General features: G+C 38.9%; 1 protein-coding gene across 1 annotated transcript in view; it reads right to left on the reverse strand.

Annotated features, from left to right (window-relative positions):
- Tnni3k (TNNI3 interacting kinase) overlaps positions 1-4,084 on the reverse strand; it is a 253,119-nt gene extending 249,035 nt beyond the window's left edge. Inside the window, exons 1-2 of the mRNA XM_028754295.1 lie at positions 3,950-4,084; positions 3,219-3,327 (exon numbers count right to left, since the gene is read on the reverse strand). Coding sequence (XP_028610128.1) covers positions 3,219-3,327; positions 3,950-3,989 — 149 coding nt within the window. The 5' untranslated portion in view covers positions 3,990-4,084. The remainder of the gene's footprint in view (positions 1-3,218; positions 3,328-3,949) is intronic.
- Between the last annotated feature and the right edge of the window lie 7,832 nt (positions 4,085-11,916).

Raw genomic sequence — 11,916 nt, forward strand, 5'->3', positions numbered from 1 at the left:
CGACTTTGCATTAGAGGAGAAAACCTCTCATTTCTCTTCCCTTCATCTCCCACAGCCTGGTCTCACTGCCACAGACACAAACTGAATTAGCTTTTAGTGTCTTATGTGTTTTCTACACTCTAGTTTAAACCAGGGAATATTATGTGTGTGAATGGGTGGGGTGGTGGCTCGTTGTCTAGTTTACATTCTCTAGATGAATAAGACCTACTGATATAACATCATAAACAAATGTTTCAGGAAATGGACCAGTGAACACAGACTGAGCAGAGAACTCTGCCCGTGACTGTGCTAACTGCCTATCTGTGGACAGGGAACCTCCCCTTCCTGCGATCTGCATCCATAGAGAAAGGCACACTCCCAGGCACCTAGACAGCTGTTTGTCACAGCATAATACCATGTACACAAACCCTAATTAAGGTTGAGGCGTGAAGACACTATGTATCTATCACTGAGGTTTTCAAAGTTGATTTTCTGTAATAGCGCATGTGATTTCTCCAACAACCCTGGACACTTTGTTGGATAAGCTACCAGTTAAGACAATTTATATTCTCAGCACAGCCTCCCTTCTCTTCCTTGCCATTCATCATTTTATTCCAAAGAGGAGAAAGTTCTCAGAACTCGGCCCTGAAAGCAATTGACTTTCCAGACGGAGCTGTCTGAAGTGACAGAATCGGACAGCACTGTGCTCACTCTGTTGTCTGTGGCTGTCCTGAGTCCATAGGCTGCACCAGATACTGACTTTCTACCACTGGATCATGAATCCTATTTCACTCTAGGAAAATGTTCTCACTGCAATGTTACCTGAGCACCATGTATAGATTCTTGGAAGTTATCCTTACAGATTGGGATCCTCTGATGAGAGACAGACTCATTGAACCTAGAACATTAGCAGATGCTCAACACTACTCAAGACAAAATGTCTTCCCAATCCTCTCTGCAGCCTCATGCCATCCCTATCAGTACGAGGCCACTGGATACCCTAACCAAAAGATAACACTGCTATTCTCAAGAAATCTGACATCCATTTTGAAGAGTCTTTTGATACTCATAATATTCAAAGACTATATTTCAAAGTTTGCTGTCATCAGAAGTTGTTCGAACATTTTATATTTTAAATTTTGAAAAGAGTCTCTCATTATGAAAACATTTTATTTTAGCTATCTTATATTCTCAATTTTACTAAATTTATAAACTTGTTCTTTGTACTCCATCATGAAGTCCTCTGTCTTTCATGATTTCTAACACATGATTTTTAACACATCAGTCTCAATAGTTCAGCACCTAAGATTTCATTGGATCCTCTACCTAGTATTTAATTTGCATCAATTCCTGACTATCCTGTGAGGCAATTACATTCACCTTATTTCAAATGAGTCCCAGTGAGATCAAGAAACATACCTAGGACATGCAGACTGCATAGACATCTGTGTTAGACATGTGTAGATAGCTCTAAGACCCTTATGCTGAGATGATTCCTTGCCCAACATGGGCAGTTAGTTAAGTCACTTTCTCTATTTCTCCTAGGTTTCTCATGGCCTTTATCCAGTTTTGCTTTAAGTATGTCTTTTATCTCAAATACTTTCTAAAATTAGTGAACAATCAATACCTAAATCTTACTTTTAAAAATTACACATATTTACTGTGTGTGTGTGTATGTGTCTGTTTGTGTGTGTATGTAGTGTGTGTATATGTGGTATGTAATGTGTAGGTCAGGCACGTTTCTCACGTAGGTGCACACATACCACACTGTGCATCTGGAGGTCACAGAACAACATAAGTAGTTTGTTTTCTCCTCCCATTAATATGGGTCTTTGGCTTGGCCTCTGGTCTTCAGGCTTGGAGTCATTCCCCTCTACTTGCTGAGCCATCACACTGGCTGCCCCTAAACATTATTTTTTATCATTAAAAATCATCTTGTTTTCTTTTCTCCCTCCAAGCTAGCAAACATAACGTATCTATATGCTGCCAAGGTTACTCATGTAAGTGAGATTCTCCCTGAACCACACTGGAAATTAGTACCAGAGGTAGCTCCTATGTGTGTGAGTCAGGCAAATCAGCAGTCACAGTCTAGCATTGAGACTATGTGGGATATGACAGGTCATGGTGTCTTGTTACTCAGTTATTATTCACCAAAATTAATAACATCTATCACAAAACTCGGGTGAAGACTAAATTATGTAATATATGAGGGAATACATTGACTTTTCTCTATCTCATGTCCAATACTAATTAGTCAAAGGTCACATTTGTAGCACTTAGTGGGAAGGGTTTTTATTGTTGTTGTTTATTTAAAGCATCTATAGCAGGAGTTGTAAAAACAGCTGGCAGCTGGTACAGTATGAGAAAAGAAATCTGTAAGTCCATTTGTTAAGTACAATCCTTAAAAAGATACATATTATTTCTGCTGGCTAGCCTCGCCATAATCAAAATAGTTTCTTAACTAAATTAAATGATTTATTTTTTAGGGTTCATAAAGGTGAAAGATTCTTCCAATTTGATCCCATCTTAGTTAGTATAGATATTGGAATCCATAAGGGGCGGATGACTTATGATCAAGTTGTACTACCACCTTTCTTCTCTAATGAAGTAAAAGGTGGATATGAATGTGTTATTCCAAATTGCCTGTCACATGGTGAGCACCTGAGCATGATATGTGACTACTGTGTGACCGGTGATGCCTCAGTAGCCTCTCATCCCAGCCTGCATGTGAAGACCTGAGAAGCCCTGTTAGTTCTGTTGGTGAAGTTCAGATGAATCAAGGGCAATTGATGACTTTGTTTTCTAGCCATGGTACGTTCATACACTTAAGGTATCTGAAATTTCTTTTCAGATGCATGGCATTTGGGTATGACTAAACTCTTTTTCTTAGTAAAATCAAGGGTGTTCTTTGTTAGGAGCAGGCTACTTGGAACAGTGGCAGCTTGCATTCAACGGCCTATTCCGCAGTTGGCCATTCCCTATTTATAGTTTACTATGGATAGTAATAGTTTACATTCAATTCCCTATCCATAGTTTAATGAGGGAGGTGTGATCTTTCCATTTTAGGGAGTCACATGATGCTTATGAACAGACAATTTGGCATTCTAAAGTTTAGTCTGGTTATACCTAAGATGTATCTTAGACTGTTTATAGCTAAGACTTTATGCTTATATGCACAACATACCTAAAAACAAAATATGGAGACATGTATTTTAAAAAGTAAAAACCATTGACTTTACCCAAAGATGTGCCTTAGTTCTTGAAATTCATTTTCTTTGATCTGCAGGTCATCTTCCAGCCTTTCTATTACAATAGCATAAGATTCACTAACTTTCTTCTTCCATTCATCTGGAAAAAAAAAAGAAACAAATGGGATTGATTTATAATTGCATTTTGCAAAATGTAGACGGAGATCATAGCATACAAGTAATCAAAACCCTGTTTTTTATTCTCAATTCTACAATACTTAATTTATATGACTGATTGTGGGTTTAATACAGATGGTTATATTTATAATGCAATCACTTTGGGATTGTAGTAATTAAGAACCCATTTGATATTGTACAATATATTTACATGAAAGAATATATTTGACTTATTTCATTTGATTTTATTGCATTTTAATTGCAGCAATCTCCTTGCTAGACAGTGTCTTTTAGCTTTTAAATACTAGATACTTAAGATATAATTCTAAAATTTCTATGTTCAATAGTTCTTCAAACTTTATATCATATTATATCAAAGGACTAAACTAATATTTTTTTTTACAAGAAATTCTCTAATTTCCTTCACAACTCTTTCAGGAAAAGGAGTAAGTTCAAACAAACTCAGTAGTTAACATTCTCTGCATTCATATTGGCACACATCTCAGTGACTTAGCGCTCATTCACTCTTACAGTTGAGCCATGGTGCGTGAAAGAAAGTGAGAAACGTTAGCAGAACATGGAATGGCAAGAGTCAGAATAGTTACCAGAACAAGTCTGTGTTGGTCTGGATTTGTAATTCCCCATTTTGAAGAAGTCTTTCCTTTTCTCCTGAGCTTGCCCTTCACGGTACAAGATTCCAAGTTCTCGTGCTGCGACAGACCAGTCAAAAATAGTGTTGATAGTCTGGCTAAAAATAAGGCAAGTGCTGAATGGAATGTCATGCCAGGGTGTCAAGGACCAAAACAGAGTGTGCTTTCAAGCATGAACTAGTTGGGGAGTGGCCACGTTTCTTTAAGGGGAGCTTTGTGAAACATAGACAACAAATATTTCAGTTGTGCTATTGACTTCCACCAGTCAATTGCCTGTTCATCCATACATGCCCTCCACATAGGCCAGTTCCTCAGTGAGTGAACTTAGAAAGTGATTGGTGATTCTGAGCTCCACTGAAAGAGGCTCAATCCAGCCAGCCAGTGTTCAGCATCTTGGCACCTGAGAAACAGTGATTACGGTGGTGGTTGTCCATGTGAAGCAGAGCTTCCTATCAACCGGCACTGGGTTGAGTCCTGCATGTGTATCTGCAGGGACTGGAGGGGGGGGGGTTCACACACAACATGAACATTTCAGTTGATTATTCCTACCTAAGAGTCACACACAAGGAAAAAGAGACAGCGCTTTATAAATATTAATTTAGCGTAAAAACAACAGTGATCAGGAAAAAAAAATTCTCTTGGGCTTTCCTTTTCAACATTGTTTTCTCACACATTCCTGAGCAGTAGACAGAATAATGATTTTTGATGTCCGAGTAAACTGAGTAATGATTTTTGATGTCCGTTCCAAAGAGGGAATGGAGCTGAAGTCGATCCTGAACCACTCCACACTGACGTCTGAGACTGCTGTTATTTCCGAAGCGCTGTGTCCCGAGTTATTCCACACACCTTCCATTTACTTCACGCTGTTGCTTTCCTCCATGCACATTTGCACTGAAATAAATGAATCCAGTGTGGGATGGAAAATAAATGAAAACAGCATAGAAAATTTATTGGTTATTTTCTATATATTTCTTCTAGGTGATCTTACTGCATATGAAAGCTATAAATTCCAAACTTGAACATCAGATTTAGCTTTAATGTATCAGGTGTGGGTTTCACATTTACTGTGGCCAAATATTCAAATGACTCTACATAAACAAATGCTTGGGTGAGTTAAAGAATCCTCTTCTGTCTTCCATAGCAAGCTAAAGGCAAGGTCCCAGGGGATGGGGTGCCCTCCTGGTGAAATCCAGTTGTACTTAGTACCTGGCTTTGCACATGTGTTTACCCTTGGTGGTTAGGACTCTCTCTTTGTCAGTACAGACTTGTCATGGACATTTATGGTGTATGCAGTACACAGTCCTCTGGCCACTTTGGTCTACAGTTCTTCAGTTTTCTTGTTTGAAAGCTAGACACTGTTGATCTTACCAACTTGTTCTCTGTGTTGTGTGATCCCCATGCAGCTTCTTCTAAGCACGGAGAAACGCAGATTCTCTCCATTTTGAGAGCGTAGCTTCCCTTAGACAAGCTGTTTTCAGGTTTATCATCCCAGGAAACTAACTTCATTAGTATTTCTCGGTCTTAAACCACACACTATGCCTTAGGAATGATTCTCCAGGGAGATATAACATGTATGTATATGATTTATATTACAATTTGGAAGTTAGTACATTAGTTCACAGGAAATGATGTCAGTAGTTATCAGAAATATTCATTATTTTTTCAGACATTTGTTTTATTATTTTATTAATTTTTAGTATTATATATTTATTGCACAAAAGAACAGGGCTCAGTATAATATTAGTAAAGATGGATGTGTAAGCATCTGTTGCATGAAAATTTGAGTTTTCAGATTAATACGTCATGCACTTTTGTCACATTCACCCCCCCATTACCCTCTTTCTCAAACTGAATTAATTTTTTAATACTATTATCTCAAGGCGAATCTACTTTTCTGCAAAAGGCACGACTTCATTATTTATCCTTAGGAAAACTCTACCATTCATACATGCAGCATTTTCTCTGTTCACGCACCTCCCCATGAAGAGACAGGCGGGTCCTATAGCTTGGTCCTTGTGCACAGTGCTACCATAAAAATGGATGTGCAAGTCCTCTGTAGTTATCTGGGTTGAGTCTTTCAGGTAAATATCCAGTAATAATAGGTGAAATATGTCCTCACTCACAGCATCTAAGTGTCCTTTTTTCCTTGAAGCCAGCCTTTGTTGGTGTCAACTTGATGCTCTCCATTCTGGCTGGTGTGAAATGGAATCTGAGTGTCAGTTTTGTTTGCATTTTCTGATAGCTAAGGATGTCGGACAGTCTCCATATATTTGTTGGCCATCTCTTTTGAGAACTATTAGTTCAAAATTTTTGCCCATTTTACTGACTTAATTATTTGGGTTTAGGGACCAAAATTTGAGTTCTTTATACACTTGGATAACAACCTGTCAGATGAATAGCTGGTAAATACTTTCTCCCATTCTGTAGGTTATCTCTTTATTCCATTGAATGTATTTTTGGCATAACATTTGCAAATTAGTACAGTTCCGTATGCTACTGCTTGCTGTGGTTTGCTGAGGTACTGGAGTATGATTCAAAAAGTCTGAAAAATGGGTCCTATGTATCCTTAGAACATTCAAAGTTTCTGGTAATATTTCTCAGATAGTTGATCTATTTCAAATTGGTTTCTTATGCAGAAAGAAGGAAGGAATGCATTTTCACCCTCTTGCATGTGTATAGCCAGTGTCCTCAGAAGCAGATGTAAGAGCTATGTACAGTGGCAATCCTTGGGAAGCAAAGAAACAGACCGAAGGGTCTAGAGTTTAGATCTCATCCCACTTGTATTTCATGTATGAGTGGATAAGCACGTAAACACATTTATAAAGACAGGTGCTATTCTAATGCAGACTATTAGCTATCTCTGTTTATCTGACAGGATTTAAAATCACTGAGCAGGAGGTGTGTTTATGACAATTCTTCCAACTAGGTTTAATTAAGGAGGCAAGACGTACACTGAATGAACATGGCACCACCCGTTGTTCTGGGATCCTGAACTGTTTAAAAAGGACTAAGCACAGGTAGGTCTTTCTGTCTCTGTCTCTTTGTCTATGTCTGTCTGTCTCTGTCTCTCTGTCTCTCTCTGTCTCTGTCTCTCTCTCTGCCTCAGTTTCCTCTCCCCTTCTTTTTACAGATTATACATGCAGAACAACCTGCTGCCACATCACACAGTCATGAACCCTCCCCTGCGCATAGTCTACAGTACCCTTCAAAACCATGGTCCAGAACAAACCCCTTTCCCTTAAATTGCTTCTCCCAGGCACTTTGCTACAATCAACAATAATGACATTTTTTAAGGTCACAAATATTTATGGAAAAACATTGTTTTAATTGAAAATTTTTTTTCAGTGGGCTCTCATAAAATTGCAAAGTTTCTGTAAGGCAAAGGACACTGTCAATAGGACAAAATGGCAACCAACAGATTGGGAAAAAGATCTTTACCAATCCCACATCTGATAGAGGGCTAATATCCAAGATAGACAAAGAACTCAAGAAATTAAACTCCAGACAATCAAATAACCTTATTAAAAAATAGGAGTATAGAGCTAAACAAAGAATTCTCGACTGAGGAAATTCGAATGGCTAAGAAGCACCTAAAGAAATGTTCATCATCCTTAGTCATCTGGGAAATGCAAATCAAAACAACCCTGAGATTCCACCTTACACCAGTCAGAATGCCTAAAATCAAAAACTTAGGTGATAGCAGATGCTGGCAAGGATGTGGAGAAAGAGGAACACTCCTCTATTGTTGATGGGATTGCAAGATGGTGCAACCACTCTGTAAATCAGTCTGGTGGTTCCTCAGAAAATTGGAATTAGCATTACCTGAGGACCCAGCTATACCACTCCTGGACAAAAACCCAGAAGATGCTCCAACATATATCAAGGACACATGCTCCACTATGTTCATAGTAGCCTTATTTATAATAGCTAGAAGCTGGAAAGAACCCAGATGTCCTTCAACTGAAGAATGGATACTGAAAATGTGGTACATTTACACAATGGAGCATTACTAAGCTATTAAAAAACAATGAATTGGAGAAATTCTTAGGTAAATGGATGGAACTAGAAAATATCATCCTTACAATCACAAAATAACACACATGGTATTCACTCACTGATGAAATCTTCTTTTATTTCTTTCTTCAGAGACTTGAAATTCTTGTTATATAGATCTTTCACTTGCTTGGTTAGGGTCACACAAAGGTATTTTATATTATTTGTGATAATTGTTAAGGGTGTCATTTCCCTAATTTCTTTCTCAGCCTGTTTATCATTTGAGTAGAGGAAGACTACTGATTTGTTTGAGTTAATTTTATATCCAGCCATATGACTGAAGTTGTTTATCAGGTTTAGGAGTTCTCTGGTGGAAGTTTTAGGGTCACTTGAATATACTATCATATCATCTGTAAATAGTGATATTTTGACTTCTTTCTTTCCAATTTGTATCCCTTTGAATTCCTATTGTTGTCTAATTGCTCTGACTAGGATTTCTAGTACTACACTGAATAGGTAGGGAGAGAGTGGGCAGTCATGTGTAGTCCCTGATTTTAGAGGGATTGCTTCAAGTTTCTCTCCATTTAGTTTAATGTTGGCCACTGCCCTGATGTCAAGCTGTATTACAGAGCAATAGTGATAAAAACTGCATGGTACAGAGACAGACACATTGATCAATGGAATAGAATTGAAGACCCAGAAATGAACCAAGACACCTATGGTCACTTGATCTTTGACAAAGGAGCTAAAACCATGAAGTGGAAAAAAGACAGCATTTTCAACAAATGGTGCTGACTCAACTGCAGGTCAGCATGAAGAAGAATTCAAATCAATCCATTCTTATCTCCTTGTACAAAGCTCAAGTCCAAGTAGAACAAGGACTTCCATATAAAACCAGATACACTGAAATTGAAGAGAAAGTGGGGAAGACCCTTGAGCACATGGGCACAGGGGAAATTTTCCTGAACAGAACACCAATGGCTTATGCACTAAGATCAACAATTAGACAAATGGGACCTAATAAAATTGCAAAGCTGCTGTAAGGCAAAGGACACTGTCAATAGGACAAAATGGCAACCAACAGATTGGGAAAAATATCTTTACCAATCCTCCATCTGATAGAAGGCTAATATCCAATATATACAAAGAACTCAAGGATTTAGACTCCAGAGCATCAAATAACTCTATTAAAATTGGGGTACAGAGCTAAACAGAGAATTCTCAACTGAGGATTTCATATTGGCTGAGAAGCACATAAAGAAATGTTCAACATTCTTGGTCATCAGGGAAATGCAAATTAAAACAACCCTGAGATTCCACCTTAGACAAGTTAGAATGGCTAAAATCAAAAACTCAGGTGACAGCAGATGCTGGTGAGGCTGTGGAGAAAGAGAAAAACTCCTCCATTGTTGATGCAACTGCAAGCTGGTACAACCACTCTGAAAATCAGTCTGGTGGTTCCTCAGATAATTGGTCATAGCATTACCTTAGGATCCAGCTATACCACTCCTGGGCATATACCCAGAAGATGCTCCAACATATAACAAGGACACATGCTCCACTATGTTTATAGCAGCCTTATTTATAACAGCCAGAAGTTGGAAAGAACCCAGATGTCCTTCAACAGAGAAATGGATACAGAAAATGTGGTACGTTTGCACAATGGAGTAATATTCAGCTATTAAAAACAACAAATTCATGAAATACACAGGCAAATGGATGGACCTAGAAAATATCATCCTGAGTGAGGTAACCCAATCACAAAAGAACACACATGGTATGGATCCATTGATATGTGGATATTAGCCCAAAAGCTCACTGTACCCAAGATACAATTCACAGACCACATGAAGCTCATCAAGAAGGAAGACCAAAGTGTGGTTGCTTTAGTTATTCTTAGAAGGAGGAACAAGATACTCAAGACAGGAAATACAGAGATAAAGTGAGGAGCAGAAAATGAAGCAAAGGATGCCAAGAAGTGCTTGCTGAGAAGAGTCTGATATAGTTGTTTTCTGAGATGCTCTGCCAGAGCCTGACAAATACAGAAAAGGATGCTTGCAGCCAACCACTGGACTGAGCATGGGGTCCCCAAAAGGAATGAAGGAGCTGAAGGGGTTTGCAAACCATAGGAAGAACAACAGTATCAACCAACCAGATCTCCCAGAGTTCCCAGGGACTAAACCACCAACCAAAGATTACCCATGGAGGGACCCATGGTTCTGGCCACATATGTAGCAGAGGATGGCCTCATTGGACATCAATTGGAGGAAAAGCCCTTGGTCCTATGAAGGCTCAATGCCCCAGTGTAGGGGAATGACAGGGTGGGGAGGTAGAAGCAGGTGGGTGGGTTAGGGGGAGGGAGGATGGGATAGGGGATTTGCAGAATGGAAACTGGGAAAGGGGATAACGTTTGAAATGTGAGTAAGTGAAATATAGAATAAAAAAGAAAGAAAAAAAAGGACAGAACATATTCAAACAAAGAGCTATAAGACAAAGACCTGCAAAAACGCCATTGAGTCCATTTTGTGTTGGCTGTCTACTGGCTGGCATGGGGCCTGCCCTGAAGTGTGCTTTTTGCACCCAGTGAAACTCCAGTAGATAAAGCTGATCCTGCCTTTGCAAGCAGATGTCAACTCCAGATAGTTTCTTGGTTAGGGTTGGGAGATCATGTCCAATTTTTAGTGGAAATTTACATGCATAGCATTAAGTGAAAGAGTACAGCTACACAGTTCACCTGTCAGACTCCGTGATGTTCTGGAAAAGGCAAATTTGTACATAAACAAGGTTTTTTTTTTTTTTGCAAAAAGGAGGAAGGAAGGGCTTAGAGATGGAGACTTAGAACACCTGAGAGCTCGAGGGAGGGATAGAGCCATAATGACACTAATGGTGGAGATACACACCACCACACTGTCACAACACACTTTGAAGTCTGTATGTAACAACCATGCTAGCTACAGACTTTGGGTAATCATAACATGCAAACACTCAGTGACTCCTAAGGGTCTGTTAGTGATAACAGATGAGCTACAAAAGCAGGAATTCACGATGAGGGGACTCATGATGGGAAAGAGTAAATGGAAACTTACGTTAGACTCAGTTTTTCTTAGAACAAAACCACTTTAACAAAAACATTTATCAACCTTAAAAAATAAGAAAAATGATACAAATAAGTATGGCTTTCGAAATTAGACTTTCTGGGCAGGTAAGACAGCACAGCGGGTTAAGGTGTTTGCTGTCGAGTCTGAGGACCTGAGTGTACCCAGTGAAATACCATGGTGGGAGGCAGCAACCAGAATCAGCTCACACGAACTGACCTTTGACATCCCCATGTGCACAGTGGCACAGATCTGCCCCTGCACAGACAGAGAACCACACACACACACACACACACACACATATTTATATACACATACACACACATAATCAAACAAGTATGCACATACACACAAACACACCTATATACATACACACACATTCACAGAAATACACCCATATACATACACACATATGCACAAACATACAAATATACATACACATATACACACAAACATACCCGTATACATACACACATACAGACACACAAAAACACACCCATATACATACACACATACTCACATATACACACATACATAGTCACACAGTAGTATACCCATATACATACATGCAAGCACACACAAACACACACACACACACATACATACACACCACATTATAAAATTAACTAGGAAGACATGAAGACATATTTTGCTAATGAGATCATTTAAATCGAAACAGACAGTTCCGAACACAAGGATACTCGAGGCAATGTATGATTACTAGCATTTCCTCTCACCCTCACTTGCTCTTTCACCGTAAAATTCCACATGGGTTTAGTTAGCATCTTATTTTCTCAACTCTCCTCTTTTGACTAAACTTCCTGTGCTACTGGC

This window comes from Grammomys surdaster, unplaced genomic scaffold (genome assembly GCF_004785775.1).
Source record: "Grammomys surdaster isolate TR1022 unplaced genomic scaffold, NIH_TR_1.0 125996, whole genome shotgun sequence".
Lineage (NCBI taxonomy): Eukaryota > Metazoa > Chordata > Mammalia > Rodentia > Muridae > Grammomys > Grammomys surdaster.